General features: G+C 36.8%; 1 protein-coding gene and 1 long non-coding RNA gene across 2 annotated transcripts; one reads left to right on the top strand and one right to left on the bottom strand.

The window, feature by feature from the left end:
• Positions 1 to 1,347: 1,347 nt before the first annotated feature.
• On the bottom strand, positions 1,348 to 6,864 carry LOC112286086 (putative protein S-acyltransferase 22). Its single transcript, XM_073535909.2, has 11 exons — positions 6,716 to 6,864; positions 6,300 to 6,450; positions 5,697 to 5,810; positions 5,146 to 5,478; positions 4,803 to 4,871; positions 4,583 to 4,654; positions 4,197 to 4,325; positions 3,776 to 3,856; positions 3,445 to 3,651; positions 2,358 to 3,300; positions 1,348 to 2,225 (listed from the first exon to the last, which is right to left on the bottom strand). The coding sequence occupies exons 2-11, from the start codon at positions 6,423 to 6,425 to the stop codon at positions 1,903 to 1,905; spliced, it is 2,397 nt and encodes a 798-aa protein (XP_073392010.2). The 5' UTR covers positions 6,426 to 6,450; positions 6,716 to 6,864; the 3' UTR covers positions 1,348 to 1,902.
• Positions 6,865 to 10,729: 3,865 nt separating this feature from the next.
• LOC149988420 (uncharacterized) lies at positions 10,730 to 12,517 on the top strand. The gene is made up of 3 exons (XR_016504377.1): positions 10,730 to 11,250; positions 11,407 to 11,475; positions 12,366 to 12,517. It is a non-coding gene; the product is annotated as an uncharacterized LOC149988420 (long non-coding RNA).
• Positions 12,518 to 19,604: the final 7,087 nt, after the last annotated feature.

Below are 19,604 nucleotides of genomic sequence, written 5' to 3'. Positions count from 1 at the left end.
AGAAAAAAAAAGAAAAAGCAAATGATCTTGAAGAAATATACTGTTTTATCTTTTACTTTTTAAAATCAAAATTATAGTTTTAGAAAAAAATTATGTTGTTGATTTTTTTTCATATTTTTTGTAAATATGTACTGAAAATGGTTCAAGAAAAAAATAAATCTTTTAAATGAATTAGAATCTTCTCCAAGTCAAAAATATTGGTTCAACTTTAGAAGCTTGTGTCAAAGCCACTTTTTTTAGACTACAAGTTAAGGAATCATCCATATATATATATATATATATATATATATATTCATATATATTTCATGGTCAATCAATTATGATGATACAATTTAATTTTCTTAATGATACCAACAAGTAGGCTCTTTACATATTTCTTAGAAAAGTACATATTTATTTTGATTCACATATAATTATAACAGAAGAATCCATATGTAGTAAAATAATTCTTATTACATTGTTAAATTTATTACTTCATGTTAAAGTCCTTACAATGGTTTTTAATTAGTTGTTGTAAGACTTCAAAGTGTGTTTTTGTAACAAGACCACTAATATGAAACTATAAAGAATAATTGATTTTCCAAAATAAAATTACTGTTATTGTTGTTGTTAGAAAGTTATTTTAAATTCCATGAACAATAGTTTCAAATAAAAGTTCAATTTTCAAAGACTACTAATCAATTATAAAGCCAATTATTATAAAATACAATTATAGACCCTTTGACCTTAATTTTAACATGTACCTAATTGTATGTAATCATATTTTAATGTATAGCTACAAGATGTATTAAAATTGCCTACCAAACAATTGATAAAAATAAAACATTATGATTAACTAGATTTATTTGCAAATCCTTTTAAAGTAAGAAAATTTATAAGTATATGTTAGAAGAGATAAGTATATCATTACATGCTTGTATGTCTATACATAGATATATACCTAAATATTTTCATACTATATATATACATATGATGTTCTTAAAGAACATTCTTGTAAAACTTTTGCATTTTGTCAGTACTATGTGTAGGCTTAATGGCACACATTATCACTCACTTATTCACTCATATATATATATATATGAACCACTTGCATGGACTTGTGCGCAGATCCAACGTAGTGATTGTGAACACCGTGTAAGAGCTGGAGGAGACCCATGAGGGCATTCGGAACAGAATTGTGATTATTAAGACACAAAAAAATCTCGTTTTCATAACTCGTAGTCTTCGTCATTCCGATGTAAGAACATGAACTAAGTTAACAGAATTGTAGAGGATTTCTGAAGAGGCATACAGTTAGGAGGCTTAGAGTAATTGACTCTAAATGAAGTTGTAAATGACTCTTGGCCCTTATCTGAACATGTCATCTGCTAAGAGCAATAAATTAAGGTAATCATGTGCACAGGAGCCTCATGGTGATTACAAAATGTGCAGATATTTGAATGTCTTGGAAAAATCTTCTACAGTAGGAGTAACGTCGGTGAGGAGTCTGATCACAAAAGAGGGCAGAGCAGTAGATGCACTCTCTAGTGTAACCATTCAAATGCGAAAGCCAGTCGGATTAACATCAGAGGAGGTAGGCAACCTGCCCCATTATGAACAGATGCCGCTTGACAATGCAGGGCAATTAATACGGGTGGACAGTGGCTAACAGTGCAGACTCTCAGAGAAAGAAGCAAATATCAACAAATGGTAACCGCGCCGTAAAATTTCTCATGGAGGAGAATTACAGAAAGTTACTTTTTTGGTCCTGTTTTGACACAGAACTGATTGCACCATGAGCCAACGCTAGTTGGCCTGTTGAAGCCATGAAATTCATACGCCTCATGTTTCTCTTCGGAGGATGCAGTTGTGAAGGGACCTGAAGTGGAGCACGTAGAAGCTGAATTGCAAGAGTGCAAATTATCAATCTCTTGCATCCCATCCAGTGGTCTCAGAGAGTTTACCCCAGCGCTTATTACTCTTCTTTCCCATGATTAAGCTTTCCTTGAGCTTCTTGGTTGGACCCAATTCACCAGGCGTTAGAGAAGTATCTCCCGACACCATATTGCGTGTGGTAATTGCTTTTGTTGGTATTGGTTCTAGAGAGTCGAGAATCTGGCAGTCGAATGGCGAAGGAAACATGACGCAATTATCATCGGGAGAGAGCGAAAGCCTGTCTCTTAGTTCTGGCCATTCTTTCCTTACGTGTTTGAGAATGTTGGCCTCGACTCTGGATCCAGAGCTTCCTGCCATCACCAGCAACCAGGTTACGGTTAGAAGGGCGAAATAAAATGAAATACCCTTAAAGTCGAACGGTAAGATTTTGCAACCTGCAACAGGCTCAAACGGAGTTGACAGAGCAAACACATTGAACTTACCTTCGGTGCTATCTCTTCCAGAGCTCCTGGATCCTCGGGAACCCAAACTTCTGGACCCTAGGCTAGTTCGAGGTTTAAATTTCTCTTGACTGCCATCCTCCCAGACGGAAACTTTCTCACTCGGGTTAACGACAGAGGTATCCAAACTGCTACTCTTTAGACTTTGTATTAACCCTTGTAAATCATGCCCACAATTTTCATCGCCACTTTCACCTGTAGATGCATCGTAGCCATCATTGTGTGCCCTATGCAACAACTTCTCAATTGAAGATTTCTTTTTGGCAATAGGTGCTGGCCTCTCAACATCAAGAGCTGGTTTACGAATTGTACGTAGGTCAGGCGATCCCTGAAAGATTTCGGGAGACGTCAATTGGCTCCCGGGATAAGAACTCCCGGGATACGAGCTACCAGGATAGAAGACTCTCATCTCTCCAGAAAACCTACTTGGACTGCACCGGAAACCATTCCTCGCATCTAATGCACGAGGGAGTACCAAGGATTGAGGGCTGCCATTAGATACGTAACTCGCTGTTAAAATTCCTGGTCTACTATGAGTAAGGACGTTCTTGCCAAGCCGATCTTTCATCGACAACCATCTCTCTTTCCCCGTGAGATAAGCCAAATCATGGTGCTTTCGGCGGTTGCGTCTGTTTCCAGCGAGAGTGATCTCGCCGCTCACATTATGAGAACTCTCAAGACTGCTGTCTTCAGCCTCTATGACTTGAGAGGGGTCTTTGGAGTGTATAATTGACCGTAAGATGGTGGAGTTTTCCCTCGCTTGAGTGGCTGCCTTGGTAGCTTCCTCGGCATTCATACGTGCCAGTTTCCAAGGGTTGATCCCCACTGAAACCTTTCTATAAGTCTGCGGAGCTGCTGCACCGATTCCCTTCACAGAAACTTTTGCACCAGAAGACTCCAAGTCCCCACTGAAGGCCATAACCTTCTATTTCAAAAGACAAATAAGAGTGTCATTTACGCAGGAAGATCAGGGTGGAGTAAATTGCTTTGGTATTAAAGATCATCAGCAAAATCACCTCTAAACTGACAATTTTCGCAATTCACTAAAACGGTGCGTAAGTAAACGTACCTGCTGATGTTCAACAAACATGCGAGGTGGTGTACAAAAGACACCCTTGTGCAGAGCCAGAGCCCCAGCTGAGCTGTAACCACTAATCCCTGTTGCATTGGAACTTGCGGGTGATGAGGTCAAGCTGTTGAATCCATCACCTTCTGTAATCTCTTGTTCTATTCCTTGTTCTCTTACTGCCAGGATGTAATCATACGTCGTAATTCCCTGTTCAAATTTCCAAAAAAGGTTTTCAAGTAGTGATCAATTTTTTGACGGATAGCAGAATTGAGAAAAATAACTATCTCAATGTTATCCAAAGCACAAAGAGGAAAGCAGTTTTAGCTCTCACCTTGTGTATCAGAATGAGGTGGAAAAAGAATAATTGGCCCAAGGGGACCGTTCCTAACATGGCCAACAGAGACAGCAACACCTGATGATCCAAATCACACTGTTGAGTTCCTCAAGACTTACATACTGTAATACAATAATTATGTATCCAGGATTTGGCATGTCTTGGATGATTCGCGTTCTTGAACTGGCGATTTGTAGAATTCAGGAACCAGTTTAGACGAGAGTGGTGAACTATTTCACATCTGAAGATATTCTGGATGTAACTAATCGATGGATGTAATAACCTCACACTACAACAATGAAGAAAATTGCTTCAAATATATCGAAACGCTGTCCTAGTTCCACACGATTGGCCCTAATACTGAAGGGGAAGACAAACAAAGTTTAGACTGACAATACAAAGGAGTTGAAACGCATACCACAACGATGATGTAAGGTACTCGAGAGAAGCTACTGCCGAGACTGTGAATTATCTCCTTTTCAAAGATTGCCTTCTGTGAAAAGCAGCGGACAAGGACACCGATTCCAGTGGTCCAGACGATTACTAGCTGCAAGGTTAAAATATTGAATCAGTGTTACGAGAGTTCATGTCCCAGGAAAACATCACTAGATATGCATAGGCCATATTTAACCTTCGAATGTGATTTGGATGAATTCCTATTCATTTTATTAACAGGCACACAAACACCTTTTGAATAAATTTCACACATACAGCACTTTAAGAGAGCCTGGTATCTATCAGCAGTGACTAAAATGTAAAACGTTGTACAACCAAGCTGTAGATGAAAAGAATCAGTTCATTCACCAGCAATAGACAAGCCACCATGAGGCTGACGAAGGTCCTGTAATTCCTCCGTCCTACGCAGTTGTTGAGCCACTGTGACGAAGGGAAAGTTCCATTAGATACTCAACCTTCATGAACTAGGTATCAATCATGCAATACAACTAAAATGAAGCATGAAGATAAAGTTGAAGAAATGAGGTGAGCATCAGGAGTACATATTTGGAAGTGGTTGTCGAAATACCCGACAATGATGATCGAATTCATACACGCACTTGTCACAAGCTCTGCAGTGCTTGCTATTCTTTGATATCTGTTATACCAGTAATGGTCATGAATTTGAGAATACTTGGTATTGTGACTGAAGATCAATGAGCACAGTAATGCCGGTGATTGTGAAGTGAATCACCAACCAATTACTTCGAATAGTTGTAAATTTGTAAATTTTAGTGTGCACAGAATAAGTCAATATGAAACTCTCGATCACGTAGTACAGTAATCTACAAAATGTAACTTCAGGCTCTTGAAGTCTTAGAAAACTGTAAGACAATAGAAATTGCAGTACGAAGTGAACAAATGGGCCTCACCTCAGCTTCACATATGCTGCAATACAATAATTGCTCTCCAATAGCTAGCGTTTCTGAATCATCTCTTTTAAAGCAGGCAAACGGAAAATACAGACAAGGTGCACCGGCGCTTGGACTCGGTTCTTCATTTTTCGAAGCTTTAACGGATGACGGATTTCTATCAGAGTCTTCATTTGGATGTTCGAAGCAAGTGTCAATATTAGAGAGTGATAATTCCTTAGCCTTCAGCGCTGCCCGCTGATTAGCCCTCGCAGCGTGTTTGGACTTGTGCACCCCTGGGTCAGCTGGATCACAACCAGCGCATCTCACATATAGAATAAAGACTGCTAGAACCTGCAATAAATCGAAAATGACAACCGGTGTGAAGTATTCAATCATCATCAAATGAGTTTGTACATTTGTGATGCGCAGATGCAAACTGATTGACTGAACTGGATGGCGCCAACCGTGCTTCCTGTGAAGTATAAGCCATTACGATTCATTGATTCGTCACATGAATTCAGGGAATAACTTAAAGCCAAAGAAAATTCAAAGAAGCAAAGATCACTTACCACAGGGGAGAAGGCTGCGTAGATGTGAAATTTCAGGACACTACTTCCAACGAAAGGTATGAAAAAGACGTAGAAGGAGAAGGAGAGTCCCGAAAACACTGCAACTGCCACAGTCTGTTTGATGCATAAGACAGTCGACTAGAAGTGTTAGCAGTAGAGAACTAAAAATGCACTCTAAAATGAAAGAGGGCATAGTCTTCTCACAACTTTTATATCATAATTCAGGAGATCAGATAGAGAGGTTCTTACACAAGGATAACGAGAATATGACCAATGAGAAAGAACGTATTCCCAAGTCTTCTCAGACTGTGACTCACGTTATCTTATAGTAGACCCATTGAGCATTTCTCATGGACAGTTGAATGGAGCATTCCAATAATAATAGTAATAATAATAATATTTTAAAAAATAATAATATTAATAAATGGTCCTGGATATTCAGAGATTCTAGTTATGGATTCCGTTTAGCGCTAAAAAGCATTGAAGAGATGTCCTGGTCAGACAATCCTCTCGCAGGTTGCAAGATAACAAGCATATAGGACGACCTGAGCTTAGAATACGAAAGTCATTGCTCAATGGAATGATTTAGGATCAGCAGCGCACCAAAATTTTGCACAAAGACTGTAATCGTAAATTCCTGAATGTCTTTAAACAAGAAGCTCTCACTCTCCATGTTGAAATTTGTCCAGAAACTACTATTTCTACATTTCCTTTCCAGGAAGAAAACATGGGAGTAACGGTATAAAGATAATCGCTGCACACGGTACACAATAGCTAATTGAATGCCACAAGCCGGAAGTGTTTGCTGCGAACTCCATCACCTCACACTTACTGTACCGACTAAAGTTATGGCATTGGTTCAGCACTTGCATTGGAGTACTCCTATGACATTCTTCTTTTTTTAATCACAACAACACACTTGGATGAATCAAATACACAGTAAACCCTCATGGTTCAATACTCACCATTGCCTATCCATAGATGTTTTGATGAAAGACCGACAAGAATAGAAGACCGACCTGGAGAGGATGATACGGCAGCTCCCATCCGTGGTTTCGCATTGTGTTAGCAACCTTAGCAGCAGCAGCTGCTGCCTCTTCAATACGCAATGTAAGTAGATTCCAGACGCGAAGGTATCATCAGGCTGCAAAAACGACCCTGCACCTGTCGGGAGCTACGAGCATGTCGACCCCCATTGCAGCAAAGCTCGTTCTAAACCGAACATAAGGAGTCTAGTCCTTGTTCCTCAAAAGCGATTCACAGGTCGAAACGAGAATACTCGTCGTTTAAGTCGGTCCAAGGGAATGCGTGCACCTGAAGACACCACCAAAGAGTGCAAGAACTCAGGCTATGGCGTCGTTCCACAGTTGAGCACCATGCCTTGTCGACTTGACGATTTTCACCTCGGAGGAACATTGAATAACAGCCACTGAGTTCGGGAACCACTACTCTCGTGCGATGACAATCACAGTAGCCGAAAGAATGCTAAAATGACCCGAAGCTATATAAAAAATAAAAAAATAAAAAAATAAAAAAACTCGAATTTCTTTCTCAACATAACAGCCAAAACAACAAAATAAATAAAAAACGAATAAAAAATTACACTGGAGGATGACCAGCAGGGCATAAGCTACAAAAACAACAAACGACGCAACGATCTCGCTAAAAAACTGCTCTCGACTCCAAACTCCCCACCTGCAAATGCCAATTCAACAAAGATCTCTGCATGATAAAAATAAGAAGGAGAAGAAGAAGAAGAAGAAGAAGAAAAGAAATAAAAAAAACACCACCACAGGACTATACTCCTCACACTCTCTCTCTCCACGCAAAAAGAACAGCTACGCTACGCAGTACAGCCCAGCTTTCCGCAACAATAGCTGCACGTCTTTCATATGATGGGGGGTCGCAAACATCATTTGCGCTCTCGCTTTGAACGACTGCAGCACCGTGTCAGAGCGTGACATCATTCGCATGGAGTCATCGTCGCCTCGGAAGAAGATCCATTTAAGAAACGCCGGCCTCACCCTCCTCGCAAGATGTCAACCCAAGTGCACAGTGTGCTCTCACTCCTCTTTCACTCTCTCTCGCTCCCTCTCGCTCTCTCGCTTACTGCAGCGCTTGGGCTAACACTGCAGCATAAGACGAGCAGTGACGAGAAGGAAGGTGACGACTGATCCGGCACCGTGATACCCTACCCCGAGCCACATGGACCCACACCCCCGCGTGTCAGGCTTTGTTTGTAACCCAGTTGGGTCGCCGCAGGATAACTAACAAAAAACAAAAAAAAAAACAAAAGAAAAACAAAACCCTGTAACCGCGTCACACACACTCTCTTATTCTTCTTCAGGATTTCAACTCGCGAACCTCGCCACACAGCGAGAATTTCTCGCAACACCCTCTTTTCTCGTCTGTTTCTCGCCCAATGGGGCAGCTCCCTGCATTCATGTGATAAAACTCTCATCTTTGATACCACCCATTTCGTAAAACTGCGGGAATTTCTGATTCTTAAACTTGTAATTTCATTCATATATATATCACATTGCTTGGTTTGAAGCATTTCTTCGACAGACGACGGTATTAGACAAGTGATTGAAACCACGAAGTCGCTTGAACCAGATTTGGAAATAGTTCAGTTTTAGAGTTTATTTTATTTTATTTTTTTCCTACATATGTATTAATTCCTACATATGACAATTGACTCGTTTATAAACAAACAAAAATATATATATATATATATATATATATATATATATTTACATCTGTATTTTAATAAATCAACAGAGAGATACATATAGTTCGTATTAAAAACCACAAGAACAGCAAACTCACAATGTAGTTAGCAACAATGAAAAATACATTCACCTCTCTGATAACAAGCACAATGTCCAAATCATTGAATTGTGTACAATTTGTTTTTCTCGATTCCCACAAATCATATTATTATTATTACTGTATCTCGCTTTTAAATGAAAAAAGATATGAAATACTACGTCTTGAAGAAGCTGGGCTTTTGGCAAGTATGCATTCATGGCACCACATGCACTTGGCGTTTCTTTTTCTTTCTTCCTTCCTCTCTTTTTCTGTTTTATTTATTTACTTATTTTATTATTTTTTTTCCCTTATGGATTGATTATCCTGACAATGGTTATAAAAAGCAACCTCAGTTGTGGAGGTTACTCTGTCATGTCAGGAAGGTGGAGAGGGTTTTTTTTTTTTTTTTTTTTTTCTTTTTTCCTTTCCTTTCCTTTCATTTGGGTGGGGGCACAAAGCTTGAGGTTTCATCAATTCATCCAAAATCCACACTATATTATTTTCATTTCTATTTTTCCTTGAATATACAAATAAACCATGGCGATTATGTTGGGAAAAAAAAGTTACGGACGAGATACACTTTTACAATTTTATTTTGTAAAACAATCATTATGATGAGTATTATTGTTATTAATATTTGATTCGGTAAACAATGGAAATTTGATGTTGAGAGAGTAAATGTGTTGCAAGTCTTGATTGATTGAAAAATTCAAAGAAACAAAAACAAAAAAAAAATACACTTAAAGGCCACATTCAAATCCATTGATTAAATCCACTCACATGACGCCACCTAGGATTCTGTCTCAAAATTCAAACTGGGATTTTCTACTGTACCTGAGCTCTTCTTTCTGGATACAGTATCAAAATATTTATATAATAATGTAAATGTATAGAAAGAGAAATCAGTACAGTATTCATTTGCAATAAATGGAAATAAATGGAAATAAATAAATAAATGATAAGTGAGTATTCAATCACCTCTTATTCAACCTCAAGTGAAGTCCAATCCAAAACTAGTTTTAAGAAATAGAAATAGAAGAGAATTAGAAACTGGTTTTGATCGCAAAGTCCTTAAATGGCAATCAAATACATTTTGATAATTTGTTAGTTTTGTGAATAATAAAAATTATGGAATGTTTAACAGACCCAAGTTTTTTACTAAATTTACCCACCCATCCTAACCATTCATGAATGAAAGAATAATAATAATAATAATAATTTTGTTTTTTAAATCACCATCTAGCATGTTTGTATTGTGCATGAATTTTAAATAATACATTTTTTTAAAATAATGTATTTTAAATAAATAAATAAAGAGGAATAATAAATAGACCCAAGTTTTTATAAAATTGTTCTACCCATCATGAAAAAAACAAATCTCCTAATTCATTTCTCCACCATTGGATCTGCAACCACTAGAAATCAACCACATCCATTATGATTACAATATTCTTCATCAAGAGTGGATCAATTTCGTAAAAGCATGGATCTATTTAACATTCCCCTAAAAATAAAAAGATAGATAGATATGATATGCTACTTACTTACTACAGGATTGTATAATTACTAAACAATTGACTGATGTGGAAGATAAAAACCTCTACTCAAGCCATAGGTTTGTTGATTATTATTATCTGTTTGTTGGGGTTTGTAGCTACAAAGCACTAGATTAGAGTACACCAGCACTATACAACAATAGTGGGAGGAGGAGGAGTAGTAATTGTGATAGCTCATGTGGTAGAAGCTGCTCTATTCTGCCAACCATTTGCTTCACTAAATAGAAGCTGCAGAAAAGGAAGTGAAGTGAAAAAACATGGGGTCCTGGTCTTTCATTCCTTGATTTCTGTGTACAACCATGACCTCACTTCTCTTCAGTTTGACTTTGGATTTCAATGCTATGGGCATTGGATTTTCAACCCATTAAAAACACACACAAATAGCCCTGGCACAAAACCAATGGCACCTTCCTTGCACACCACCCCCAAAGGAGGAAAGAAACACAGCGCTCGTATCGTTTTGTGCAATTTATTTAGAAAACACTGTTGGGATTGGTTTCCTGCATCATGCAGACGCAATCCGTGGCTGTTAGCCACTGAAGCTCAATTGGGCTCTATCGCTGAGGCTCAAAAACAACAGACCCAACTGGAAACCAGCCTCGGAGATGGGGCTAATGAGGCTTAAACCCTAACCCTAATCTCAGTAACAAAAGAAGAACCGTGACGAGTTCAGTAGGAACTGCATTGGGAGCAGTGCATACCATTAAATAGCACGCTGTGGGAGATAATGGGTGTGAGGAGAAGGAAAGGGTCCTGACATATGTCCCTTTTAATAAAATCCCAAACCCTAAAAAAGAGAGCACCTGTAGGGCTTGCCAGCAAGGGACCCAGTTTCTTCTTCACTTTGCTGGTGGCCTACATATGGCCTACGTTGTCTGCAGAATTCAGACTGTCTCGGCACGATCATTGAATCCCGTGTGTGTGAGTGGGGGAGAGAGAGAGAGAGAGAGAGAGAGAGAGAGAGAAGGAGAGTCTGGAAGTATTTGATTGTCAATCCCTTCCGCACCTGCCATTAATCTACAGTGCTTGCACTTAAAATCCCCCATTACTCGGTGTACAACTTCTTTCCTTCATCCTCTGAGCTCGCAAATGCTCGAGCCTGCACGAAGTACTCGCCCCATTATTTCGCCTCTATCAATGTGAACTTACCACTGGAGTTTTGTGTTATCTCCGTCATGGAGCGCTGGGTACACCCGCATAAATGCCCAGAATAATATCGTGTTTGCAAAGATGGTGCCATTCATATGCAAATCATGGTCTGAACTCGACTTGCTACTGGATCTCAAGGCACAAATAGGGTGTCTCTTTCTTTTTGTTCACACAGACTTCGTGCCAATGTGCAGGGGGGAGTGTTGAAGGGATTTGCCGACATCGAGAAAATCCCTCCAGACTGAAGTTCGAGTCGAACTTGAGTATGATTGTTCACCTAAGTTTCTCTTCTTTTGTTTTGTATCAATGATGTGATAAGACCGGCCGCTGCATTAAACATGTTTTACTTTCACTCAATCCGCCCAGCTCGGATGTTAAACAGGTTAAGAAACTTCTGATTAGAGGTCGGATGGGCTCCATTTTTTAAAAAATAATTTCATTAGCCTTGTGGGTTGCCTACAACTGATAGTTTCACTAAGGCTTGTCGTAGGCAATCTGAGGGGCTTTGACTGCATTCTTAGCACACTTGGCAAAATCTTCGAGAACTACAAAAACCAGGTAGAAACAACAAACAAAAGCACACACAAGGATATGTGCGTTGTAAAATTTTAGAGGCCCTTTCAGTCAAACCGAATCGAGCCCTAATTGCTCATTCACGAAGCCGAACACCATATGGTTAAGCTCACAGAGACGCCTCTCACAGGATTCTAGTGACATGTACAATTAGCGCAGCTCGAAGTTTTTAACTTCTTTGAATTAATCCACAATCTGGAAGGGGAGGTGCTTGAACCATAAATCAAATGGAAGAGTCTTTATTCTATATTTTCAGTCAACAGCGCAGTACATTTTTCATCGTTCATGAATTCAATCAAATCTCGTCATGCTTTCCTTATTATCTTGTTCCTGTCCCGAAGAGAAAGGTTCCAGTCAAGGAGCCACATTGTACCATGAAGGTCCGGCTAGAGGTGGGATATTACGTCCGTGGAAACTACTCCAATATTGGGCTTCAAAAGATGAATTGAAATTCTGTAGATACATTCTTGGAAAAGAAAGTTCAAACGAGAACTCTTTCAAATTCTTCCCAAGATTGGCACCTAGTTCTTGCAGTTTTTGATCTTGTTCTTCCTGATCTCATTTTGTGCTCACATTACAGAAATCTTGCGGGACGGAGGTGACATTTCGTCACCAAATCCACCGAAAACATCTCTCGACTTCTCAATCACGTTAAGCATACCTGAGTCCTTGCTTGCTGCGGTGCGGACTTCGCAGAAATACAAACATCATCAATTTCATTTCCGTAGTTCAGGTAAATCTAAAGTCCAAATGAATGAATATGACAGACTTGACGCCTCACCATGGTTCTCGTAAAAATAATCACTGGACAGACTCCTCGTGCCTTCGAAGGCACTTCAGGGTGAGATAATTTGGCTAGTGATGGGAAGTTTTCCCATCAACCTTCGTTGAACTCCCTCCTTTGCTCCAGCCTTGGCACATATTTCAAATGGACTACGATTTGAAGGCAAAGAAACAAAAAAAAAAAAAAAAAAAAAAAAAAAACGTGGAGATCGAAAGTGAACGAGGAGCTGCTAAAACTATCGATTTCACTTTGCTCAGAGAGCAAACTGTAAGACCAGCCATCGGAGTTCCAGAAATCTGCTATCAGGAGAACTGCACAGATACCACAACTCTTGCTGTCTCGTGCCTCAGCCTCACATAATGAACCAGAATAACTAAACCAATATTCGAGGTAGCTTTCCTCACAAAGACCAGAGATTAGGTTTGTTTCTTATTTTCTCCCCTTTTCACTTCTCTCCAACATGACAAGGTGGTAGTTTTCTTACCAATGTAGCTTGACTTCAAATGTAAACCACATCCCATGTTCAATTTATAAACCTTTCTACCCAAGCTCAACTTTCTTCTTCTTCAAAGGAATCATGGTTACAAATGTTTTGTTTGAAGGAAGTTACAAAGGAATTACACAATGATCAAATGTCATGATTTCTTCAACATGTTTTTGTTCATAGTATTGTACTCAAAACACATGGAAATAAGACTTAAATATTTAAGTGACATACAAAATAGAGCCCCTCAATTTGTAAATTACAAACTTCTAGTCAAATTAGACATCTACTCAATTCATTAGTTTTTGTTAAACTAGCACAAAGAAAGTATTTTGAAGTATTTTTTGCTTATGGAAGTGCAAAAATTCTCTTATCTTTCATTACTAATAGACAGTTCCATATGACCAATTATCAATAAACTAGTAGAAGAGTGGAGAAGATTGCATTTCAAAATATGGATTAACCATAATCCTAGTATAACAAACCAAGATAAAATTCTTCACCATTAGAGTGTGATATTTAAAATATAGTCATACCAAAAAACAAGCTAGTTTGTCAAAACATTTCTTTGATCGTCTCTATTGAAATATCTTTTGTAGATGGATGTCTATTCCAACTAGAGAACTCATTTGTTATTGTTGTTATTACATTATTATTGTAACAATATATATATATATATATATATATTTAAAGATTACACATAGATTTATGAATATAATTTATAAGAGAGTAAAAGTTGGATGGATCTACTTATATTATTGGAACTAATAAATTAAATAGTATATTGATTAAAAAATATAATTCATTCATTCATTATATTTTTCAAAGATAATTAAAAAACACTCAAATAGTCAAACTAAGTATTAAAAATATATTAAAGAATATAAATATTTTTAAAAATATATTAGATAATTTAAATATATAGCAAAAAAAAGAACATAGAAGATACAAAAATACTTTAATAAGTGCTAAATATTGGAAATTAGAGATTTATATTTAAAATGCTATTTAAAAAATAGAATATTATAAAAAGTATATTTTTATTTTAATCACTTAAATTCTATTTCAAGAATTTTTTTCTTGAAATAAAATAAAATAAAATATTTTATATCTATATATATTCTATTTTTAAAAAAACATGCAATTATATACTACTTATTTATAATAATAGTTATTTGTTATTAAAATATTGATATGAATTGTTTTTATATTATTAAATTATAATAGATAAATAATTAAATATATAAACCTGGATGAGTGACCTGAGTTTATAATACAACATCTGGCTTAAAATGTTAGCATTGGAGTGCTGGAGGGGGTTTCTTCGTGATTAAAGGTACCGAATGTATGTTCGCCCAAGAGACCAAACCTCGTTATCACCGACCACGCTTTGCGATTTCGGGGGGGTGAAACACAATCCAGAATCGTGGGGTTTCATCACAAGCTTCAGTAACGATCGTTTGAACGTCAGGAGATACAGTGAGATACAAAACCCGAATTGTTTGTGTGCCCAGTTGAGGTGGTGAATGTAGACATCGTTGGATACCTCCAGACAATGATCTGGTTCTGGGAATACCCAAGCGTGCTCCCGATCTCATTTACATTTTTTAGACCATACCCAATGGCACACTGGAATTCCAGATGCTAACAACCATGGTTGCGTGAATTGATGTTTCCAGTTTAAGAGCAGGTTATCGTTTCCACCGGACGCAAGCTCGCGATCGTCACATGACCACTTTAATCCGCATACTTCAGACTTGTGCCCCCACTACTTTGCTTACAATGTCGTCTGAGACTGTTTGAAATCCAGCTGCTGGAGATATGTTTCGGTCTCGGCTGCCCGGATGAGTCGAAGATACAACCCCAAATGCAAAAACGAATATGCAAATAAAGTTTATATCTCAGATTATTCCTAGATTATAAACTTATAACCTAACTTTTAACCTAAACTTATTACCTAACATAATTAATAAAATATATGATATAAATTTATAAATTAAGTGAAAAAAATTGACAACCATATAAATTTTTAGCACACGTTCTTACCAACTATGCCACATGAATCAAAATCCAAATCATAAATTATAAATTAATTAATTAAAACACATACACATGTGGACAAATTGTTATAAAGAAGTCACTAATCCAAAATTGTGATGCATCATATTTCACCGTTGAGATCATTTGAGTGCTACATTGATAATCTTTGATATGTCAATAGTTAGTATCTATATTTAGCTACTCAACAAAGTAATCTTAATGAACTAATAGTGATTAGGATTTCAAGAATTCTAAAATAAAAGAAGAGGATTGTTTCAAGAATTGACTTTTGAATAAAGATTAATTAGATTTAACATTGAAAAAAATAGTTTTAATTTAGTTTGGACTCTAAGGAAGACAAAATAATATTGTGATGTTAGTTTATATGAAAGAATTAGCCACCTTGAGATTAGGCCATTTTTTTATTTGATATAAATTTATTTTTATTAGTTATACTTGGATCCACAAATGATACATAAAATCAATTAAAAAGTCTCAATAATTTTAAGTTATGCATATATTATTTGGAATAAATTAAAGTTATATATATATATATATATATATATATATAGATTATAAATCTTTTAAAATGACTTAAAGATACAAGAATTGCCACCTAACAATTACAAATTTTCTAAATTTTATTATTTTTAATTTATATTTATTAAAATTAATTAATCTCTCATACTTTATAAACTTAATAAAAATATAAGATTATGATAATACCATTTAGAAAAGTGCATGAGAAATGACTAATTAAAATAATCTTAATTGAAAAAAGATATACTTAGGAGAAGCAAATATATTTTGTATACAATTAGACTTTATAGTTGTTGAATAAAATATTTAAAGATAATAAAAAATAAAAAATAAAAAATTTATATATAATAGTGAATATTATAAGCTAATTCTTATATCTCAACAATTAACCTTGGCTCAACCTTAATTTAAAATCTTGTCATAATATTTCCTATTATCCCTTTGAATCATTGTCTGATTTGATATGTAAATCTTTAGATATCTAAGAAATTTTGACTAACCTTGAATCATCCAATTCTAATTGAATTTTGACTAACCTTGAATCATATCTCTTTGTACATGCAATTAACTATCTTCTAATTTTATCATCAAAAGAATAAAAATTAAATATATATATATATATATTATATCCAAATAATTATACATATTTATAGTTAAAGCAAGCACAAATTAATAGAGATGAAATCCAATTATACACTAATATTTATTGCCTCTAAAATTTTATTGATTGAAAAATCTTAACTTTGATTGATTTGTGAAAGGTCTTTCTTAGGTTATAATCTTGCATTCCATGATAACGCATGACATAAATCATTTAATGTGCTTAAATTTATATATTTTAATAATAATATGCAAAGGCACAATAATTTGTTTGCATATACAGCCAATATTGGTCCACTAATAAATAGCCAATTGAAATTTCTAAAATAATATATTTTTAAGATCTCTAAAAATAAATAAATAAATAAATAAATATATATATATATATATATATTTGCAAATTCTAATTACATAAACCTCTGACTTTTGCATGCACACTTAGAATAAAAATTTAAAATATGTCCTACATAGTTTTCATCACATCCCTGATGGCAACTTGGAAATATTGCAAAACCTTTTTGGACCACATCAAAATAAATGTCTAAACTAAAAGGTGTTCAAAAAAAGGCTTCAAATCAACTTCAAAGATTTTCGACCTAATTTCTCAACAAAATCTAAATTGGTTGAAACTTGCAAAATTTCTTAACTTGATTTTTCTAATTAACATTCTAAAATAGTTCAATGGTCCGATGGGCAAATACTGTTTTCATTATTGAAACAGATTTGAAAAGTTTTAAAATTGCAACTCCTACTAGTACCAAAAAACCAGGATTCAGAAAACGTGACCCTCTCACAAATTAGAACTTCTAAGGCTCTCACAAACTCTCCTGCTCTAGTATCGTGTCGAAAAAAGCATTCATAAGGGGTGGAGACCACGTGCAGGTAAATGCACAGCACTACTCTACATGAGAATTAGCATGCAATATTATATCAACATCTATCTTCCATCCCGCTTTAAGCAGTCGTCGAGACGATGGGCGTGGAAGAATCTGCTACGAGAAGGAGAAGCGCGCCGCTACAAAATCGTTAAAAATGGAATCTGTTATGGAAGACGATGATTTATTTACTTGTCATTCAAATAGTTTACAAAAATAGAAGATGATGTTTTATTTATGTGTGATGGACCGAAGCACACGCCAGGTTTGGTGTGAGTCAGGCAGGAAGGACAGGAACTGTAAATGCCGTCATTCATCAATCACAGCGTGGTGGGAATAAAGCTGTGCAGTCTCGGTGATGAATTCTTACGTTGCTTGTTGCGTTAACATCGAACCCCAGACTGTGCAAGGTGAATGCTTAGTGTGTTTGAATGCTCCTATGCTATCCAGATTGGTGTTCGGTGTCATGATAGATCTAGGCCGATGGAGTCACCGAAATGGAATGTAATTGCAGAGGCAGTTTCAAGTTGATTTGGGATTATTCTCAGAACATTATTCAGAACATTATTCCATGGCAAAGCGCCTAGTCGGTGATGCCCACGTCAAGAATATTGTTTTGATGTTGTTTATTTTAGTAGCAGGCCTCACTGGTCGAGCATCAGATGGGATGGAAGAAACGGGACTTTGGAAATAGCTATTTACAAGATTAGCATGTGTGATGTGATCATTATTTGAAATCAAGCGACATTGTAGCTAAATATGTCTGTACGCATGGTTATCACATGGTCGAAATGTGCAAGAATGAAATACTCATGGTTGGAATACGTATGGATGAAATACGCACGGTTGATGTGCGAGCTGGGTACCTATTCTGCTACAGCAACAGTCCTCTACACCTTACCCACGTGAAAAGGGCACCAAGAAGAGCTGGGTTCAACTTCGTCACAGGCGGTGTATCCCATACAAATATTCCAAAGTTCTATTAACAGTATATTGAGCTTGAAACATATTCTATTTTTTAAATTAACATTCTATTATGGTTTTACCAAAATTCAAGTTAATGTTTCCTATACCCTGCAAATTCAACTTCGACGTGGTGAGTTCAGCTGCTGGCAGTACAGGAAACAGAACTGATAATTTTTGGCCAGAATTATAGAATGCAACGCATAGGTGTGTGGAAGGATTCGATAACGAGCCCAAAACTATTAGTCTCGCGTTCAATCTCATGGAACCACTGCACCTCGCTCATCGGATGAATCGGCAAGAGCTAGAGAGCTGCACTATTCTTTATGCGTACCTCGATACCATGCTTCCTTGATTGTAGGCTGTGCTGACAGAGTGAGAACAGCATAAGCAAATATATTACTTGACACCCATACTACAGAGAGAATCTCAATATACACTGAGATTAAAGAGTGGCCCACGGGTGGGCTCCATTTGTGACAGATGAGGAATCTATACTTTCTGTTGACGAAGGAGTAATGTCCAACACGCCCCGTTACACCAAGGTGGCTTGAGTGACCTTGTGAAGCGCTAAGTCAAAAATTCGCACCAACGAGGACAAGCGTTCATACGAGGTATTTTATACATGTGATTGGTTGATCATGGAGATCCCTATAACTATAGTGATATTGGTTTCCTTGTTCTTGATTCTAAGTTCTCATGTGGTGGTACTTATATTGGTGTCCGAGATATTTTTTAGAGTGTCTTGGTATTTTCAAGTTTGTATCAAATTGTTACTGCTCCACGCACCTCGACCTGTTCTTGTGGAGTGATTGTTTCAGCTTCGAAGCCGTCTAAGGAGGTCGAGACAGCAGAGTCTTGGTTTGGTTTTCCTGAGATTGAAACATCTGACTTCTTGGTATGTTTGTCATCTCCAAACCCATGCGGAGGTTGTGGTTCGGTGGATAGTTCAGCAGGTGCGGTTGAAGAACGGAGACAAGTACTAAAGCAAGAATAAAGAGATCTATCGAGAGAGATTGAGAGAAAATTAGAGAGTTTGAAAGAAGTAGACGTACAATTGGACATACTAGATGAGTTGTGTAGAGAAGTTTTGTATCTATGTGGAATTTTTTAATGAGGCTATGTGCGAGGTAATTATCCCTTGATTGTGGGAAGACCCGTCAAAAGCTGACTCTATCTATAGGTTTGTTAAGGAACTACGATGCATTTGTAAGATGTGGCGTCAATTCCTCCAAGGTTGTGATTCTTAGAGAATAAGCATGGAGGGTTATGCTGAGCAGATACTCAAACATGTGGAGAGACGAGGTAATGAAGAGGATGAGGAGAGTTCCATATGTAGGCTAGATCCCGAGGTTGATGAGCAACTTCAGGGACGACCACTATCTATTTTATCCAGCAGTACTTGAGGTTGGTGGAGTTAGGTTCTTTGTGGTGCTTTATTAATTTCACTGCGGTTACATAGACCTAATCTGTTTTTGTAATTTTTAAATAAAGTTTTTCCTAATGGTTTAGTAAAGAAGTCGGCATTTTATT

The sequence above is a fragment of the Physcomitrium patens genome, chromosome 8 (assembly GCF_059467195.1).
Source record: "Physcomitrium patens ecotype Gransden chromosome 8, ASM5946719v1, whole genome shotgun sequence".
Lineage (NCBI taxonomy): Eukaryota > Viridiplantae > Streptophyta > Bryopsida > Funariales > Funariaceae > Physcomitrium > Physcomitrium patens.
The sequence above is the reverse complement of the archived record's forward strand: the minus strand, read 5'-3'. Positions and strand labels throughout refer to the sequence as shown.